Raw genomic sequence first — 21,432 nt, forward strand, 5'->3', positions numbered from 1 at the left:
ATGACAACTTTCTTCTTTTTAGAATACCACTTTTTTCTTTTAATATTTTTATTTTTTTTAATGTCTAAAATATTAATTTCACTCATTACAACATTTCAACTCTATGCTACTAAAATCACATTTTTCCTCATAAAACTGCTAATTTTGACCTTAGAATACCACTTTTTTCTTTCAATATTTTGACTTTATTCTCATAAAATTACTACAGATTTTTTTGTAGTTTTTTGTTAAATTATATTTTTATTTTTTGGTTAAAATAATATATTTTTGGAATTTTTTTTGTTTTTTAATAATATGTATTTTTCATTCATGTAGCCTTTAACTCGGCTTCATTATATAAGTATACCTCATATACATAAGTATACTCTGATGTATACTATTGTGTTCTGTACAACATGGTTTTACATGAAAAGTGTTTATTTACATGAATATACAGATATTATATGCTTCCTACACGCTGAGGTTCTCCATTGTGTAAAAAGATCCAGCAGAGTCCTGCTCAGGAATCCAGACTGGAGATGCAGTTGTTGTGTTGTTCCCAGTCCAGTCCAGTCCAGTCCAAGGAGCTGGACTGTGCTGGTGACCATCCAGACCTGATCTATGAGGACCTGATGCTCCGTATCATGCCTCTCGCTCTTACCTCATACAACTCCACGGAGGTTTTCTTGTACCTACAGGGATGTGGACAGAAATATGGACAGAAATATTTCAGTATTGAACAAAATAAAAATAAAAATAAAAATAAAAATAAAAATAAAAATAAAAATAAAAATAAAAATAAAAATAAAAATAAAAATAAAAATAAAAATAAAAATAAAAATAAAAATAAAAATAAAAATAAAAATAAAAATAAAAATAAAAATAAAAATAAAACTTCAATTATTATAGGAAAGCAGGAAGTGAACAAATATTTCAGTATTGAACAAAGCAAAACTTTATTGCTCTCTGGTTCTACCATATCTTACTTATTGTGTGGAAATATGGGCTAATAACTATAAAAGCAATCTTCACTGGCTAAATGTACTGCAAAAAAGGCCAGTAAGGATAATTCATAATGCCGCCTACAGAGAACATACTAACTCCTTATTTGTAAAATGACAAATACTTCAACTTGCTGATATAGTTCATCTTCAAACAGCTAAGATAATGCATAAGGCTAAAAATAAGCAATTAGCTAAAAATGTCATCCAATACTTCTCTACAAGAGAGGAGAAATATGATCTCAGGGAAGAAGTACATTTGAATACTTATATGCTAGGACTACGTTAGCGTTAGCATAGCATTTCAGTAAAATAAATAATAAATAAATACTAATTAATAATAATAATAATAATAACAAAAATTAAAAATTAAAAATTAAAAATTAAAAATTAAAAATTAAAAATTAAAAATTAAAAATTAAAAATTAAAAATTAAAAATTAAAAATTAAAAATTAAAAATTAAAAATTAAAAAACTAATAAAATAAAGTAAAAAAATGCTTAAATTATATTGGGAAAGCAGGAAGTGAACAAATGTAACAGTTACTGATTGAAACACCTTCCTGATCCCCACCTGTGGCAGACATACCTGTTGGACCTGGAGCTGAACCCTCAGTTATGTACCCAGTTCATAAAAGTTCATAAAAGTTCATAAAAGTTCATAAAAGTTCATAAAATAAAATAAAGAAAAAAAACTTCAATTATATTAGGATAAAATAAAATAAAATAAAGAAAAAAACTTCAGTTATATTAAAATCAAATCAAAATAAAATAAAATAAAATAAAATAAAATAAAATAAAATAAAATAAAATAAAATAAAATAAAATAAAATAAAATAAAATAAAATAAAATAAAATAAAATAAAATAAAATAAAATAAAATAAAATAAAATAAAATAAAATAAAATTTCAATTATATTAGGAAAGCAGGAAGTGAACAAATGTAACAGTTAGTGATTGTAAAAGTACCAGATGGAGGGGTAGGATTTAATAAGCTTTGCTTCTTCCTACTCCTTTTGGACATGTGGAACTGGGAACTGATTATGGGATGCACTCAATTGTAATCTGATGCATGTTCAAATGAAATTAAACCAGCGTTTTGACTCACAATCTGAGCAGCAAAGACGACAGAACCACAGAAACGGACGAGGCGGCCATTGCGGCGGAGCCCATCCAGGGTTGCAGCACCAGGCCAGCAGGCATGAACACGCCTACGAAGTGAAGAACAGAAGGTTCAGGGGGGCTTCCAGGACTCCAGGACCATTTGGGGTTTGAACTTCATGTCCCAGCATATTCTGTAAGCGCTCACCTGCAGCGATGGGAATTCCGACAAGGTTGTAGATGAGAGCGAAGACAAAGTTGATGCGTATCCTCCGTACCGTCCTCTTGGACAGCTCAACGCTGGCGACGACGTCCAGAAGGTCGTTCTACAGAACAAAAGGTCAAGTCGTGCACGTAATGGCAATCGTTAATACGAGGCGCCGCCCACTCTGATGAGAACGATATCCGCCGCTTCAATGGCCACGTCGGTGCCTGTGCCGATGGCGATGCCGACGTCGGCACGGGCGAGAGCAGGCGAGTCGTTGACGCCGTCCCCCACCATGGCCACACGCAGGCCTTGTTCCTGGAGCTCCTGGACCTTGGCCACCTTGTGGGAGGGCAGAACCTCTGAAAACACCTTCCTGATCCCAACCTGTGGCAGACACACACCTGGACCTGTTGGACCTGGAGCTGAACCCTCAGTTCATAAAAGTTCATAAAAGTTCATAAAAGTTCATAAAAGTTCATAAAATAAAATAAAATAAAATAAAATAAAATAAAATAAAATAAAATAAAATAAAATAAAATAAAATAAAATAAAATAAAATAAAATAAAATAAAATAAAATAAAATAAAATAAAATAAAATAAAATAAAATAAAAACTTCAATTATATTAGGAAAGCAGGAAGTGAACAAATCTAACAGTTATTGATTGCTACTGATTGATAAAATAAAATAAAATAAAACACAATAAAATAAAAGTTCATAAAATAAAATAAAAGTTCATAAAATAAAATAAACTTCAATTATATTAGGAAAGCAGGAAGTGAACAAATGTAAGAGTTATTGATTGCTACTGATTGATAAAATAAAAGTTCATAAAATAAAAGTTCATAAAATAAAAGTTCATAAAATAAAATAAAATAAAATAAAATAAAATAAAATGAAAAAGAACAAAAAACTTCAATTATATTAGGAAAGCAGGAAGTGAACAAATCTAACAGTTACTGATTGCTACTGATTGATAAAATAAAATAAAATAAAACACAATAAAATAAAATAAAACACAATAAAATAAAATAAAATAAACTTCAATTATATTAGGAAAGCAGGAAGTGAACAAATGTAACAGTTATTGATTGCTACTGATTGATAAAATAAAATAAAAGTTAATAAAATAAAAGTTCATAAAATAAAATAAAATAAAATGAAAAAAAGAAAAAAAACTTCAATTATATGAGGAAAGCAGGAAGTGAACAAATCTAACAGTTACCGATTGCTACTGATTGATAAAATAAAATAAAAGTTCATAAAATAAAATAAAAGTTCATAAAATAAAATAAAATAAACCTCAATTATATTAGGAAAGCAGGAAGTGAACAAATGTAACAGTTACTGATTGCTACTGATTGATAAAATAAAATAAAATAAAACAAAAGTTCATAAAATAAAATAAAATGAAAAAAGAAAAAAAAACTTCAATTATATTCGGAAAGCAGGAAGTGAACAAATGTAACAGTTACTGATTGCTACTGATTGATAAGATAAAATAAAAGTTCATAAAAGTTCATGAAATAAAATAAAATAAAATTAGGAAAGCAGGAAGTGAACAAATGTAACAGTTACTGATTGCTACTGATAAAATAAAATAAAATAAAATAAAATAAAATAAAATAAAATAAAATAAAATAAAATAAAATAAAATAAAATAAAATAAAATAAAATAAAATAAAATAAAATAAAATAAAATAAAATAAAATAAAATAAAATAAAATAAAATAAAAGTCCTTTTGGACATGTGGAACTGGGAACTGATTATGGGATGCACTCATTTGTAATCTGTTGGACCCGGAGTTGAACCCTCAGTCATGTACCCAGTTCATTCACCTGTGCGGCAATGGCTTTCGCCGTGCGTTTGTTGTCTCCCGTTATCATGACCACGTCAATGCCCATGCTGCCGAGCGTGTGCACCGCCAAGGCTGACTCCGCCTTCACCGTGTCCGCAATGGCGATCATGGCGCACAGTACGCCTGCGGAGAGCCCCGTGTTACCGAGCGGTTCTAATATCCGCGTATGATCTTCTTTCTCACCGTCTATCGCCACCAGAATCGATGTCTGCCCCTTCGCCTCGTGGCTCGACATGGCGGCATCCACGTCTGCTCCGACGTGGTGACCGTTCCTTCTCATCCACTCTCGGTTCCCGATCAGGACCGAGTAACATAAAACCTCACCTGGATGCACGGCAGCGTCACCTAGACTACTCTCATCTGTGGTTGCCCCCGGCAACAAGAAACGCTCTTCACTCTGTTGCGGAAGAAGATGCTCCACGTTAGAAACCCGGCAGCTGATCCCGCAGCCGGGGACCGCTTGGAAGTCCTGGCAGAAACCCAGCACATCCGCGTTCAGTTCCTGCGTGCGAAAAACATCGGAATTTCTTAAGGAAGCGCAAAATGTGCGTCAGCGCTCGAACGTACGCAATCACCTCTTTGCAGTGTTTGGTGACGGCGATGCCGAGCGGGTGTTCGCTGCTAGCCTCGGCCGTTCCCACCACGGCGAGGATCTTTCGAAGAGACATACGAGCCATCTCCCACAGCACCAGAACACGCGTGACGCGCGGCGCACCGTTGGTAATGGTACCGGTTTTATCGAACATCACCACGTTGATCTGACGGGACAGCAAAGTCAGTTACTGATTGTTACTGATTGATAAAATAAAAGCTCATAAAATAAAATAAAAGTTCATAAAATAAAAGTTCATAAAATAAAATAAAATGAAAAAAAGAAAAAAAACTTCAATTATATTAGGAAAACAGGAAGTGAACAAATGTAACAGTTACTGATTGCTACTGATTGATAAAATAAAATAAAATAAAAGTTCATAAAATAAAAGTTCATAAAATAAAATAAAATAAAATAAAATAAAATAAAATAAAATAAAATAAAATAAAATAAAATAAAATAAAATAAAATAAAATAAAATAAAACTTCAATTACATTAGAAAAGCAGGAAATGAACAAATGTAACAGTTACTGATTGTAAAAGTACCAGATGGAGGGGTAGGATTTAATAAGCTTTGCTTCTTAAAATAAAATAAAATAAAATAAAATAAAATAAAATAAAATAAAATAAAATAAAATAAAAATAAAATAAAATAAAATAAAATAAAATAAAATAAAATAAAATAAAATAAAATAAAATAAAATAAAATAAAATAAAATAAAATAAAATAAAATAAAATCCTTTTGGACATGTGGAACTGGGAACTGATTATGGGATGCACTCAATTGTAATCTGTTGGACCCGGAGTTGAACCCTCAGTTATGTACCCAGTTCATAATAGTTCATAAAAGTTCATAAAATCAAATCAAATCAAATCAAAAAAAGAAAAAAAAATTCAATTATATTAGGAAAGCAGGAAGTGAACAAATGTAACAGTTATTGATTGCTACTGACTGATAAAATAAAATAAAATAAAATAAAATAAAATAAAATAAAATAAAATAAAATAAAATAAAATAAAATAAAATAAAATAAAATAAAATAAAATAAAATAAAATAAAATAAAATAAAATAAAATAAAATAAAATAAAATAAAATAAAATAAAATAAAATAAAATAAAATAAAATAAAATCCTTTTGGACATGTGGAAATGGGAACTGATTATGGGATGCACTCAATTGTAATCTGTTGGACCCAGAGTTGAACCCTCAGTCATGTACCCAGTTCATTCACCTGTGCGGCAATGGCTTTCGCCGTGACCATGACCGCTTGGTCTGAAGTGCTTTACCTTATGCGCCATCTCCAGCGGCTCGCCTCCTTTGATGAGAATCCCGCTCTGAGCGCCGACGCCGGTGCCCACCATGACCGCAGTCGGGGTCGCCAGACCCAGAGAACAGGGGCATGCGATGGAAAGGACGGTGATTGACGCCTGGAAGGCGAAGCGCACGATGACTTCCGCTCTGGAAATGTTGGCGTTGTAACCCTTTTGAGGAAGATAGCATCTCCGTGTGAGTTCGTGTGTGCGTGACAACGGCGCTCGGCGTAGCGTACTTACCGAGAAGTTCTCCCTCACGATGTCAAAGTTGACAAATCCGACTGCCAGCCACGCCACCAGCGTTACCACGGAAACCAAGACGATGAATGGGACAAAGTATCCGCTTAGTCGGTCGGCAAATTGCTGGATGGGAGCCTGCAGCGACCAAAAAAAAAAATGATAGCATAGTCATTCATGCTAGGCCTGTTGTACCACTTCCTGTCTTTCGGCGCGATTGGAAAAGGTGCGCCGTGTCCGAGTCGTATAACGACTAGAAATAATGTGTAATGTGTTCGGGTACGGACGCAAATAACCGACCTTTGTTTACATCAGTAACAACATGGACGCCCCTTGGTTGGAGCTATTGAACAAGTGTTTTTTGTTTGCAAGCCCAAATACTGCTAACCACTCAACCGCCGTGCAGCCTTTTTCCACTTTTCAAGTGAGCCCTGAAAAAAAGTTTGGGATGGCTCCGAACGCTCCGTTTCAGAGACTTTTTGCTAAACCCTCTCACTGTGACATCACAGTTAGCCTTGTGAGAAGTCCTTATATGGGTGTGTCCGGAGGCGGGAAAACAGAGCTTTTTTTAGAAACATTGTCATGTTAGTAGAATAAAAAATAAAAAATAAAAATTAAAAAAAAGAATTATAAAGTTTTATAAAGAATATAAAACTTTATTAGAATAAAAATTCTAATAAGAATAAAAAATATTCTTTTATTTTCTATTTATTCTTTAATAAGTTGTTTTTATAAAGTTTTATAAAGAATAAAAATATTATGGGAATAAAGTCATAATTTAATAACTTTAAAAACTTTATTAGAATAAAAATTCTAATAAGAATAAATTATTAATAAATTAATAATATTATATTTATAAACATTTATAAAAATTTATAAACATTTATAAACATTTATAAAAATTTATAAACATTTATAAACATTTATAAACATTTATAAACATTTATAAAAAAATTATTAAAATATATTAAAATTTATTAAAATTTATTCTTTTATAAAGGTTTTTCATAAAGTTTTATAAAGAATAAAGAATAAAAATATTACGGGAATAAAGTCATAATTTAGGAAAATGTCAACATGAAAGTTTGGAAAATTAAAATAATGAATAATTAATTTTAAAAGGCAACAGCAGACGTGGGAAAAATGCAGAATAAAGTAAAAAAAAGTTGCATTTAGTGAGAAAAAAAGTTGCAATTTTTACAAGAATAATCTTGTTATATTATGCGTAAAAATTGTCATATTACTAGCATAAAGTTCTCGCCCCAAGACGATAAGCGGTTCAAAATAAACAAATAAACGAACTAGCATGAAGTTGAAATATTAAAGACGAAAAAACATTTTTAAGTAGTAATATTCTGAGAAACAAAACAAAGAATTAAGTTGTAATTTTTGGAAAATCAGGTTATGTTTTCAGTTGTTATGTTTGAAGAATAAAGTCAAACTATTATGAGAATAAATAATATACATAATTTTACAAGAATAAAAAATGGTGGCCTTTGAAATTGAAAAAAAAATTAAAAATTTTCTAAAAATTTTCATATTTCAAGAAACAAATAAAATAAAGAATATATAAAGTTACAACATTGTGGTAATAAATTCCTAATTTCAAGAATCTAATTTTAAAAGAGGAACATTTTTTATGACAATAAGGTCAAAATATTAAGAAAAAAATTATCAGATACAGACACATATTTTTTTCATGATAATAAACTCGTAAAATTATGGGAAAAAATAAAATATCATCATTTTAGTCTACTTATTTTATTTTAGTCTAATTACTAGAATGACTTAGCTAGCATAGCATGACTTAGCTCCCCATATGTTCTGGTCCCCATATGTTCTGGTCCCCATATGTACTGGTCCCTACATGTTCTGGTCCCCATATGTTCTGGTCCCCATATGTTCTGGTCCTCACATGTACTGGTCCCCATATGTTCTGGTCCCCACATTTGCTGGTCCCCACATTTGTTGGTCGCAACACATTTGTTGGTCCCCACATGTACTGGTCTCACATGTTCTGGTCCCCATATGTACTGGTCCCCATATGTACTGGTCCCCACATGTACTGGTCTCACATGTTCTGGTCCCCATATGTACTGGTCCCCATATGTACTGGTCCCCATATGTTCTGGTCCCCATATGTACTGGTCCCCATATGTTCTGGTCCCCTAGCATGTATCACACTCGCTCACCTTGGATGTTTGGGCTTCTTCCACCAGTCGGACTATTTGTGACAAAGTCGTGTCAGCACCGACGTGGGTGGCCTCCACGAGAAGGGCGCCGTGAGCGTTGATGGAGCCGGCAATCACCAGGCTGCCCACCTTCTTACTGACCGGCATTGGCTCACCTGACCACAGTTTGCAGGAAATACAACCTCTTAGACCAAAAATATGAATATTTAAGCCAATTATACATAATGAATACATAATGAAGTAACATACGAATACCAGGCATTCAGAAGACGCATGCACACTATCGCAGGCTAGCGCTGCTGTCATAAGCTAAAATTCAACCGTCAACCCCTAACGTCACTTCCTGCCCACCCACTACTCAGCACCCCTCGTACCAGAACACATTCACAACAAGGTCATAAGAAGGTCATTAGAAGGTCATAAGCAGGTTTTCTATGCAGTAATTAAGAAAATATTCCATTTATATATATATATATAGTATATATAAGAAATTCTACTTCTACTCGAGGGATCTGGGTTCGATTCTCGTGTTTGAATATTTAAATATTTATTTACCGGAAAATCTTGAAAATTAAATAATAATTATTATTAATAATTATTAATAATAGTATTTAATAAAATTCATCAATAATAATATTTAATAATTATTTAAATATTTATTTACCTGAAACTGCTGATCCAAACAATTTAGAACATTTAGAAAGGAAAATCTTCAAAATGACCAGGGGTGCCCAAATTTTTTATACCACTTTAGTTAAGTTTCAGGGAAATATCAGCTCCCAACTAAAAACAAAGGATGCAGGTTTTTTTGCTTTTGTGACAGTTCAAATATCTAAACAACTGCACCAATGAGCTTACCAAACAAACGTTGTGTTCCAATAATGTTAAAGGTATTCAAATCAATAAAACAAAAAGGGTGCCCAAATTTATGCACATGCCTACTTTTGTTAAAATAATTATTACGCACTTCCTGTCAATCCTATAAACTTAATTTCCCTTCTCGTCTATCACGTGTTGGTCTGCTATATTTATAATGTAATAATAATTATTATGAATTAATAATAATAATATTTAATAATTTATAATTAATAATAATGTTTAATAATTATTTAAATATTTATTTACCTGAAAACTGCTGACCCAAACAATTTAGAACATTTAGAAAAGAAAATCTTCAAAATTACCAGGGGTGCCCAAATTTTTTTATACCACTTTAGTTAAGTTTCAGGGAAATATCAGCTCCCGACTAAAAAAAAAAAGGACAGTTTTTTTTTGCTTTTGTGACAGTTCAAATATCTAAACAACTGCACCAATGAGCTTACCAAACAAATGTTGTGTTCCAATAATGTTAAAGGTATTCAAATCAATAAAACAAAAAGGGTGCCCAAATTTATGCACATGTCTACTTTTGTTAAAATGATTATTACGCACTTTCTGTCAATCCTATGAACTTCATTTCCCTTCTCATCTATCACATATTGGTCTGCTATATTATTTATTTAATAATGATTAATTGTTATTATTAATTAATAATAATATTTAATAATTAATAATAATAATTAATAATTATTTACGTTTTTTGTTTATCTGAAATGGCTGATCCAAACAATTTTGAACATTTAGAAAGGAAAATCTTGAAAATTACCAGGGGTGCCCAAAATTTTTTTTATTTTTTGGTCTTCTAGATTTATTATTTAATAATTATTAATTATTATAATTAATTATTAATAATAATATTTAATAATTTATAATGAATAATAATGTTTAATAATTATTTAAATATTTATTTACCTGAATTGGCTAATCCAAACAATTTAGAACATTTAGAAAGGAAAATCTTCAAAACTACCAGGGGTGCCCAATTTTTTTATTAAGTTTCAGGGAAATATCAGATCCCGACTAAAAAAAATGACACCGCTTTTTTTTGCTTTTGTGACAGTTCAAATATCTAAACAACTGCACCATTAATTCTATAACAATAATTATTAATTATTATTATTAATTATTAACAATAATATTTAATACTTTATAATTAATAATCATATTTAATAATTATTTAAATATTTATTTACCTGAAATGGCTGATCCAAACAATTTAGAACATTTAGAAAGGACCAGGGGTGCCCAAACTTTTTTATACCACTTTAGTTAAGTTTCTGGGAAATATCAGCTCCCAACTAAAAAAAAAGGCCGCCGTTTTTTTTTTTTGCTTTTGTGACAGTTCAAATATCTAAACAACTGCACCATTAATTATAAAACAATAATTATTAATTATTATTATTAATTATTAACAATAATATTTAATACTTCATAATTAATAATCATATTTAATAATTATTTAAATATTTATTTACCTGAAATGGCTGATCCAAACAATTTAGAACATTTAGAAAGGACCAGGGGTGCCCAAACTTTTTTATACCACTTTAGTTAAGTTTCAGGGAAATATCGGCTCCCAACTAAAAAAAAAGGCCGCAGTTTTTTTTTTGCTTTTGTGACAGTTCAAATATCTAACTGCACCAACACAAAAAAGGATTGTTTTACACCAAAATAACAATTTATTTGATGATTATTATTTTTTATTATTATTATTATTATTATTTATTTTTCACAGTTGGAACTAAACTGCTGTTGCGTACATGTAAAAGATCCATGAGATATCGATCCTATTTGATACCATTTTAATGCTTTCTTTGTAGCACTTTGAGATTTCCGTAATGTAAAGTGCAATATAAATAAAATTTATTATTATTATTATTATTATTATTATTATTATTATTATTATTATTATTATTAGCAATTCAAATCCAAGATTGGGAATCAAACCGAAACAATACCTGTGATTAAAGACTCGTCCGCCATGGAGCTTCCCTCAATCACTTTCCCGTCTACGGGGAACTTCCCCCCCGGGGGCACCTTCACGACGTCGCCCCGCTGCACCAGCTCCACCACCACTTGCTCCTCGCTGGGGGCGGAGGCCGAGTGCAATCACAATTTGACACGGATTATCCACTTTGGTGATGTCGATGATGATGACGTCTCACCTGACGATGGAGTGGCCGGGGCCCAAGGTCACCACGGTCGCATCCGTGGCTTGCAGAGACATCAGCTTGGCCAACGCCGCCGAGGTTTTACTCTGGTTATGAAGAAAAAAAAACATCAATGAACAGCATTCATTTTTTTTTCCTCCAAAAATTGACTTTTTTTCCTTATATGAACACATCTCTGTACGTTGTTCAACGGTCCTTGAATGCACCGTACTTGCTGTGTGACTCCCGTTCCATCTGTTCATGGATCATCTCACATTATCATTCATTAATGGCGACTACTTCAACATTTTCTACTTGAAATGACTTTAATGCGTGTGTGAGGCTCTGGAGAGGAATCGAATCCGGGGCCGTCACACTGCATGGTTACCCTCAGAGGGCCGCCTTTGACTGTGAAACCACATAAATCATCATGTATTATTTTACCAACCAACTTAAAGTTAAGTCAGAGATACTTTTAGAGTTCATTTTAAATGGCGTTGCATGCAGTATATTTAGCAACAATAAAATATTTTAATTTAATTTAATTTAATTTAATTTAATTTAATTTAATTTAATTTAATTTAATTTAATTTAATTTAATTTAATTTAATTTAATTTAATTTAATTTAATTTAATTTAATTTAATTTAATTTAATTTAATTTAATTTAATTTAATTTAATTTAATTTTAATATAAAATAGATTTACTAAAATTGAAGATGAGGAGTGGACTGTACTGGTCCCCATATGTTCTGGTCCCCACATGTTCTGGTCCCCATATGTACTGGTCCCCACATGTACTGGTCCCCACATGTACTGGTCCCCACATGTACTGGTCCCCACATGTTCTGGTCCCCACATGTTCTGGTCCCCACATGTTCTGGTCCCCACATGTTCTGGTCCCCACATGTTCTGGTCCCCACATGTACTGGTCCTCACATGTACGGGTCCTCACATGTACTGGTCCTCACATGTACTGGTCCCCATCTGTACTGGTCCCCATCTGTACTGGTCCCCATCTGTACTGGTCCTCACATGTACGGGTCCTCACATGTACGGGTCCTCACATGTACTGGTCCCCATCTGTACTGGTCCCCATCTGTACTGGTCCCCATCTGTACTGGTCCTCACCTGTACTGGTCCTCACATGTACGGGTCCTCACATGTACGGGTCCTCACATGTACTGGTCCCCATCTGTACTGGTCCCCATCTGTACTGGTCCCCATCTGTACTGGTCCTCACATGTACGGGTCCTCACATGTACGGGTCCTCACATGTACGGGTCCCCATCTGTACTGGTCCCCATCTGTACTGGTCCCCATCTGTACTGGTCCTCACATGTACTGGTCCTCACATGTTCTGGTCCCCATATGTACTGGTCCCCAGATGTTCTGGTCCCCATATGTACTGGTCCCCATATGTTCTGGTCCTCACATGTACTGGTCCCCATATGTTCTGGTCCTCACATGTTCTGATCCCCACATTTGCTCGTCCCCATATGTTCTAGTCCCCACATGTACTGGTCTCCACATGTACTGGTCCCCATATGCTCTGGTCCCCATATGCTCTGGTCCCCATATGCTCTGGTCCCCATATGTGCTGGTCCCCATATGTTCTGGTCCCCACATGTACTGGCCCCCATATGTACTGGTCCCCATATGTACTGGTCCCCATATGTACTGGTCCCCATGTGTTCTGGTCCCCACATGTTCTGGTCCCCAGCCGGGTCCCCATCCCAGCCGCCTTTTGTCCCTGCAGTGATTCTATCACCTGCGTAATGTGATGTAAACAAAGCGTAATGGAGACTATAGGGGTGTTATCTGATGTCTACAGGACTCTAATAATGTAAAAACCATATTTAGAAAGGAATAACCAGGTTTTTCTGCGCTGTACCTATGAAAATATTCGGTTTATTAATATGGAATCATACTTTGCGGAAATTCACTTGTCACGTTCGGGTCTGGAAGCAATTTTACCTTGGCCACATGTTCCAGCCATCGCCCCAGCGCGATGAACACAAAGAGCATGGGCGGGGTGTCGAAGAAGGTGACGGGGCTCTGCCTGGCTTGTTCGGCCATGGCCACCATCAGGACCACGCAGGAGTAGACGTACGCGATGGAGGTGGCCAGCACGATGAGCACATCCATGTTGGCGGCGCCGTGCTTCAAGGAGCGATACGCTTGCACGTAGAAGTACCTGCCTCCGAAAACCTTGAGGAACCTTGAGTCAGCGTGGGGGAAAGACTTAGAAGAACGTAGAAGGTTCATCAGGACCCGTACCTGCACGGGCGTACAGAGAAGGAAGAAGGCCAGGTTCAGGATGGAGAGGCCGGGCAGCAGGTTTTGCTCCTCTGGCATGGAGCCTCCATGTTGCCGGTGCTGACTGTCCATCACCATCATGTAGATCATCAGGCCCATGACGGGCAGACCGAAAACCAGGCTGAGCAGAAAGGAGTTTTTCCATCTGGACCCATTAGAGACAAGGTGTTACTTTTGGACCTTTGGTCATGTCTGCTGGTCCAAGAAGGCGAGCAGATACTTGCTGTTGAATCTCTTCTGCGTGGTCAAGGTTGCTTTTGAAGCCCGCCTTCTTCAGACCCGCCTCAAAACCAAGGTCCTACAGGAAGACACCGACTTCTTGGTCATGATTCTGGTCCCACGCACAAAACCACACTTTCACCTGAATCATCTTCATGATATCACGAGGTCCGATCACGTCTGGATCAAACTGGATGTGAGCCGTCTTGGTTGCCAAGGCTACGGAGGCGCCGGTGATGCCTTTAGTGGCCGCCATCTTTGACTCGATGCTGTGGGTGCACGAGGCGCACGTCATCCCGCTTATCTGGCCGGGTCAAAAGGTCAAGTTTTATTTCACCATAACACAACAACATGTCTAATTTATATCTTATTTACTCTTATTATAGCTATTATATTGTTTAATAGGAATGTAGAGGTCACTATAGGGGTGTTATTTCATGTCCAGAAGGCTCTAATAATGTTAAAAACCATATTTCCAAGGCTGTAAAACTGATTTTCTAGGCTTGGATTTGACGGATTTTTAGCCTAAATGAAGCATTTCTATGAAGTACAATACTAATATAAGGTGTTCAGAAGATGCATTCAAAGACGTGATGATAAATAGTAATGTTACATTGAGCAGCCAAAGCAGGATGTACTGTGGTAATGTGACTCTCCCAATGCTAACATGTCTAAATTTGTCTAATTTACTCTTATTATGTCTACTATATTGGGTGATATGAGTGTAAATGTGAATATAGGGGTGTTATTTCATGTCCAGAAGGCTCTAATAATGTTAAAAACCATATTTCCAAGGCTGTAAAACTGATTTTCTAGGCTTGGATTTGACGGATTTTTAGCCTAAATGAAGCATTTCAATGAAGTACAATACTAATATAAGGTGTTCAGAAGATGAAGACGTGATGATAAGTAGTATCCTTAGCCTAAGCATTTTCACGCATAAAATGTCAAAATTAAGTGAAAAAAATTAACATAAGGCATTTAGAAGATGCATTTAAAGATGTTTAATGTCATGTAAGATGTGTAAATGTAAATATAGGGGTGTTATTTCATGTCCAGAAGGCTCTAATAATGTTAAAAACCATATTTCCAAGGCTGTAAAACTGATTAGCCACCTCTCGATGAATAATATGAGAGTAAATATGCCTCTCATCGTCTCTAATAACGTTATAAACCATGTTCACAATATTGTAAACAGGTTTTCTACGATCAAATTGTTTCTATTTTTAGCCACTACAGGAAGTACTTTGTGATAATGTGACACTCCCGCAGTCAACATGTCTAATTTATGTCTTATTTACTGTTATTATAGCTATTATATTGGTAAATAGGACTGTAGAGGTGACTATAGGGGTGTTATTTTATGTCTAGAGGGCTCCAATAATATTTTCTATGCCCTAACTATGAAAACATTTGCTGGAAATTCCGAAAAGAAATGCGGCACTTGGAGTTGGCTGACTCACGGTGAGATCCAGTTTCCCGTGTGTGACTGCGTTGTCCTCAATGAGAGTGGCGCCAAAACCCAAGTCCACTATGAGCCGAGTGACAGCAGCAGCCTGGATAAAGTCTGGGTCGTATTTCACCTCAGCTTTCCCGGCCATCAGCGACACCAAAACCGACACGACGCCTAGCGAGGGCAGAGTAGCATAATCGGTAGCGGTGGAAGTACGAGAAAGGAGGCTGGACCGCGGTCCGACTCACCTTTGTGTTTTAGCAGGGTCTTCTCGATGTTGGCCACACACGAGGCGCAGGTCATCCCCGTCACGCTGATAAAGCACTTTTGCACTTTAGCGCTCGCTAGCTGGCTTGTTGGGGAGGAAATAAATTCGGTGCCGTTGTCGTGTTGCGTTTTATGGTCCGACGGGTCCGACGGGTCAGCCAGAAGGTCCTGGTCCTGAATTGGGGCTGCGGACCCAGCAGGTTCAGACACGCAGGGATACAGCACATGAATCAAAGTTGCAAATTTTCTTGTTATAATTTGACTTTATGCTTTTAATATTTGAACTTTACAGCTAGTTTTTGTCCATTATTTAAATTTTTCTAAATTGTTCAATTTCTTTTCGTAATATTCGGACTTTATTCTCATAATATAACTTTTTTCCCCAGCCTAATTTTTCAACAATTAATTCATTTGTTTTGGTTTTCATTCTATTATGACTTAAAAAAAAAAGTCATCATATTAAAAAATATTAAAAGTAATATTTCACATCGAAAATTATTTTTCCTCATAATATTATGAGTTTATTTTCGTGAAATTGCAATGTCTTGTTACAATATGGCTTTATTCTCTTAATATTTTAACTTTGAATTTAATAATTTTACAGCTTTCTTACAAAATAATCTTCATAAAATTACTTTTCATAATATTTTGACTACATACCTTTTTCCTTAACTTAATTTTCCAAAAATTACAAGTTTATTTAGTTTTAGTCTAAATTAATGCTCCTAAAATGACATTATTTTTCCTTATTTTATTATAGATTTTTCATAATATTTTATTCATAAAGTTTATTCTAGTTTTATATTCAAGTTTTTATTCAAGTTTTATTCAAGTTTAGATATTTTTAAAAATATATTTAGAGCTTTTTTTAATTTTTGCGTTTTTTTTTATTTTTCTTCAACTTACAAAATAATCTTCATGAATTTTCTTTTTGTAATATTATGATTTTAATTCCTATAATATAATTTCTCTCCAACCTAATTTTCGAAAAGTCTATTTTCTCATAACTGGATGACTTTTTTTTTAAAAATTATCTTTTTCCTGTAATATTAGAATTCAATTTTCTCCTAATATATTATATTATTTTCATAAAATTACAGCTGTATATGCATTTCTGTTGTTTTTTTTATTTTTTTATATTTCAATGTTCTTTTTAAATAATTGTTGCACACTTTCCTTTACTTTTGTCATTTAATTCCGATAATATTTTTACTTTGTCATCATCATATTTTAAAATGTTTCCACAAACTAAAATACTGACAATTACAGCCAAATGTTTTTTATATTAAGACTAAAAAAATGGTATTTAATATTACTGCGACAACAATAATCATATTTTTCCAATAATTTCCTCATAATACTATAATTATTCTTGTAAAGTTGACTTTTTTTCTTAATATTTTGATTTTACTCCTGTAAAATGATTTATTTTCCATATTTGCTGGGGTTTTTTGGTTTTCTTCTTAGTTTGGATGTTTTGAATGTGCCACAGGCCAACAGCCGTGGGCCTCAAATGGCCCCAGGGCCGCACTTTGGACACCTGTGTTGACTTGGCCATTCATGACCTGCACCTAATCCCTTGTGTTGGCAAGCGACTGCTGATGTTAGGTCTAAAAAGAAAGACCCCTAAAGAGCCCTCCATGTCCCACCAGAGAGCATGCTTGGCTGGTTTCCATGGTAACCATGGAAGCTCCACCTATTCTGGGCCTTTGGAGACTGCATTTGAAAAGCCTCTTAATTTTCCTCCTTGGTGACATCCTGGGATGGTCTCGGAAATCCCCGAAGTGGAATGCTTCAATTTTAAAAAGCTTATTATTATTACTATTATTATTACTATTATTATTATCATTATTATTATTATTATTATTATTATTATTATTATTATTATTACTATTATTATTATCATTATTATTATTATTATTATTATTATTATTATTATTATTATCTTTTCCAAATATTTCAACATTATTCTGAAATAATCTTTGTACATTTTCTTCTCGTAATATACTGGTCCCCACGTGTTCTGGTCCCCACATGTACCGGTGCCCACATGTTCTGGCCCCCTTATGTACTGGTCCCCACGTGTAATGGTCCCCACGTGTTCTGGTCCCCACGTGTTCCAGTGCCCACATGTTCTGGTCCCCATATGTACTTGTGCCCATATGTACTGGTGCCCATATGTACTGGTGCCCACATGTACTGGTCCCCACATGTACTGGTCCTCACATGTACTGGTCCCCACGTGTTCTGGTCCCCACATGTACTGGTCCCCATTTGTTCTGGTCCCCACGTGTTCTGGTCCCCACATGTACTGGTCCCCATAAGTTCTGGTCCCCACATATACTGGTCCCCACATGTTCTGGTCCCCACATATACTGGTCCCCATAAGTTCTGGTCCCCATAAGTTCTGGTCCCCATAAGTTCTGGTCCCCATAAGTTCTGGTGCCCACATATACTGGTCCCCATAAGTTCTGGTCCCCACATGTACTGGTCCCCACATATACTGGTCCCCATAAGTTCTGGTCCCCACATGTACTGGTCCCCATAAGTTCTGGTCCCCATAGGTTCTGGTCCCCATAAGTTCTGGTCCCCACATGTTCTGGTCCCCACATGTTCTGGTCCCCACATGTTCTGGTCCCCACATGTTCTGGTCCCCACATATTCTGGTCCCCATAAGTTCTGGTCCCCATATGTTCTGGTCCCCACATATACTGGTCCCCATAAGTTCTGGTCCCCACATATACTAGTCCCCATAAGTTCTGGTCCCCACATATACTGGTCCCCATAAGTTCTGGTCCCCACATATACTAGTCCCCATAAGTTCTGGTCCCCACATATACTGGTCCCTATAAGTTCTGGTCCCCACATGTACTAGTCCCCATAAGTTCTGGTCCCCACATATACTAGTCCCCACATGTTCTGGTCCCCACATATACTGGTCCCTATAAGTTCTGGTCCCCACATGTACTGGTCCCCATATGTTCTGGTCCCCACATACACTGGTCCCCATAAGTTCTGGTCCCCACATGTACTGGTCCCCAGGAGGCGTTTAAGAGGCAGCCATTCCTCTTGTGTCCCTACCTTGTAGTGAGGCGTCAAAGCCCATGTCTTCAATAGCAAGCCTGAGATGCTCCGGCCCTGTGAGAGTCGGGTCAAAGGTTATTGTTCCCTTTTGATCCTTCAATGACACGCCTATGGAGCGGACCCCCGTCATCTGGGAGATCCTCCCCTCGATGGACCGCACACACGAGTTGCAGGTCATCCCTGCGATCCAAACGCTCACGGTTTGCCTCAAGTCCGCATCATCGGCGAGCAAAGTGGCTCCGAATCCCAAGTCCTCGATCTGGTCCCTCAGCTCCTGTCGCGTAACATGAAGCGGTTGAAACACGACCAGCGCCGCGGCTTCCTCCACGGACACCTGGACGTGTGAAACCCCCCGCAGGGCGCCAACATGCTCCTGGATGGTCTGCACGCAGGACTGGCAGTGCATGCCGTCCACGCCGATCCGCGCCGTCGACTCCACGTCGAAGCCCATCCTGCGCAGCTCCAGGGCGATCTCTGGGGCCGAGATCAGCGAGCTCACGTAGTCCACCTCGGTTTGCCGGCTCGGGGAAGCCGAGCGCACGGCTAGCACGCCGCTCAGCCTGGATATACGGCTCTCAACTACACCGTGGACGGGGTGCTCCAAGTCCAGGCCCAGGAGTTTGAAGGTCTCTGTGGAGGTTTTGATGGGAGCGCAGAGGTCGCTTTGGCTGCCGTACTCGTAGGCCAAGTTGTCCCGCCCTTTCTTCTCACTTTCAACGCCAATCAGCTGGAATTATGACAAATTTTTTCACAATCCGTTATGAATTTTAGTGGTCATATTCAGCAAATAAAATACTCTCAATCCATCTTTGCTACTTCGGGGTAAATTGGACTTTTCTGTTCTGACAGTGTCATCCATTTCTTAATCCAAAAAGCACATGACCTGCGAATCACATGATTCCTAATGTGACTCCGCTTAAAGTCAGCCTCCGGCACCTCAAAGAAGTCCGACAGCAAATTAATACAGAATGTGACACATCCATTTAGCTTTCCTTTGGCCGTGTCCCATGTCCACCCCTCCCCGGGCCCCCCCATACTTGTGATCCCTTTGGCTCTGCAGTGCCATCAAATGGCAAACACTGCTGTCGTCCGCCAGGTTCACAAGGACACTTCAACTGTCCAAAGTGCAGCTGGAATGCAAGTAAACAAACACGCATGAACACTCACATCCTTTCTGTTCGCTTGAAATGCGCATTCTGCAGCACCCATGAAGGGTGTTTTCAAGAGTTTTTACTAAATTTAAAAAAAAAAACGAATCGGTCATCAACCGTGCAACTGCAACCAACTATTTTCCCTTTTTTATAGCCAAGCTGCATAACAGACTCAACAAAATGAACGATTCGTTCACTCAACCAACGAGTGTCGCTGACTCACGGGTAACTCATGTTGGCTCGACAAAGACCCGAGTTTCTATGACTTGATGGTCAAGAAAACCTTCAGTTTCACCGGCTTACGGTTTGACAAAACTCGAGTTTCACGGACTCAGACGTTAATGAAGACTGGTTTTCTACCGACTCACATGTGTCACTGACTCTAAAGATGAGTTCAGTGTCCGATTCACTTGGGCGAGTGACTCAGAAACTCTAATTGGTTAAAAGAATCGAGTTTCCTATCGCTCGCGTGCTAGCAATGAGAGCACACAATACGACAAAACTCGAGCTTCACGGACTCGCAGGTTGATGAAGATTGGATTTCTACTGACTCACACGTGTCACTGACTCTAAAAGATGAGTTCAGTGTCCGATTCACTTGGGCGAGTGACTCAGAAACTCTAATTGGTTAAAAGAATCGAGTTTCCTATCGATCGCGTGCTAGCAATCAGAGCACACAATACGAAAAAACTCGAGTTTCACGGACTCAGACGTTAATGAAGACTGGTTTTCTACCGACTCACATGTGTCACTGACTCTAAAGATGAGTTCAGTGTCCGATTCACTTGGACGAGTGACTCAGAAACTTAATTGGTTAAAAGAATCGAGTTTCCTATCGCTCGCGTGCTAGCAATCAGAGCACACAATACACGTAAGTGTATTTAGCAATCATAGCAACTTAAGCTAACACTGTAAACAATAGATGCCGTCAGCTTCTTGGCCGTTTCAGGGTGACACAATACAACTATAGTGTCAACTCCTTTGAATCTAGCGTCGTTTTTTTTTTAAAAAAGAAACCAGCTAAAAGTGTTTACAGCACAAAATGACAAAGCATAAAATCTCCTTTGTGTGCGCGAGGTGACCTACCTGTTGCGCAGGCGCGCACTCCGGCCCGTGCACGCCACAGGTGCCCGGGTCCTCGCATCCGCACTCCACCATACAAATCTGCTCCGCGGACACGCGCGGCGACTTGGACGCATACTTAGCCGGACTTTTAGGCGACTTTGAGGAGAACATATCCGAGTTATCCGGCCCCCGAGTGTGCCGCGTCTTCACCCGTCAATGAGAGGGCAAAAGTCCGCGGTGTGCGAGCGCTGAGTCGCGCTACCGGGCCGTTGATAAGCGATGTGAACGCGCTCACTCCCGATGACGTCACACGGCTCCCGTGAGTCACGTGTTCTCTTTGTAGCCAAAGAAAACACATGAC

At 36.9% G+C, this 21,432-nt stretch overlaps 1 protein-coding gene across 1 annotated transcript; it reads right to left on the reverse strand.

Annotated features, from left to right (window-relative positions):
- Positions 1–264: 264 nt before the first annotated feature.
- Positions 265–21,361, reverse strand: atp7b (ATPase copper transporting beta). The gene is made up of 20 exons (XM_058051854.1): positions 21,093–21,361; positions 18,853–19,582; positions 15,753–15,956; positions 15,515–15,678; positions 14,194–14,355; positions 14,057–14,130; positions 13,794–13,977; positions 13,491–13,724; positions 11,530–11,621; positions 11,323–11,450; positions 8,486–8,640; positions 6,297–6,431; positions 6,030–6,224; positions 4,723–4,905; positions 4,331–4,649; positions 4,128–4,270; positions 2,469–2,672; positions 2,289–2,406; positions 2,088–2,190; positions 265–671 (listed from the first exon to the last, which is right to left on the reverse strand). The coding sequence occupies exons 1-20, from the start codon at positions 21,240–21,242 to the stop codon at positions 599–601; spliced, it is 3,750 nt and encodes a 1,249-aa protein (XP_057907837.1). The 5' UTR covers positions 21,243–21,361; the 3' UTR covers positions 265–598.
- Positions 21,362–21,432: the final 71 nt, after the last annotated feature.

The sequence above is a fragment of the Doryrhamphus excisus genome, chromosome 16 (assembly GCF_030265055.1).
Source record: "Doryrhamphus excisus isolate RoL2022-K1 chromosome 16, RoL_Dexc_1.0, whole genome shotgun sequence".
In the NCBI taxonomy this organism is placed as follows: Eukaryota; Metazoa; Chordata; class Actinopteri; order Syngnathiformes; family Syngnathidae; genus Doryrhamphus; species Doryrhamphus excisus.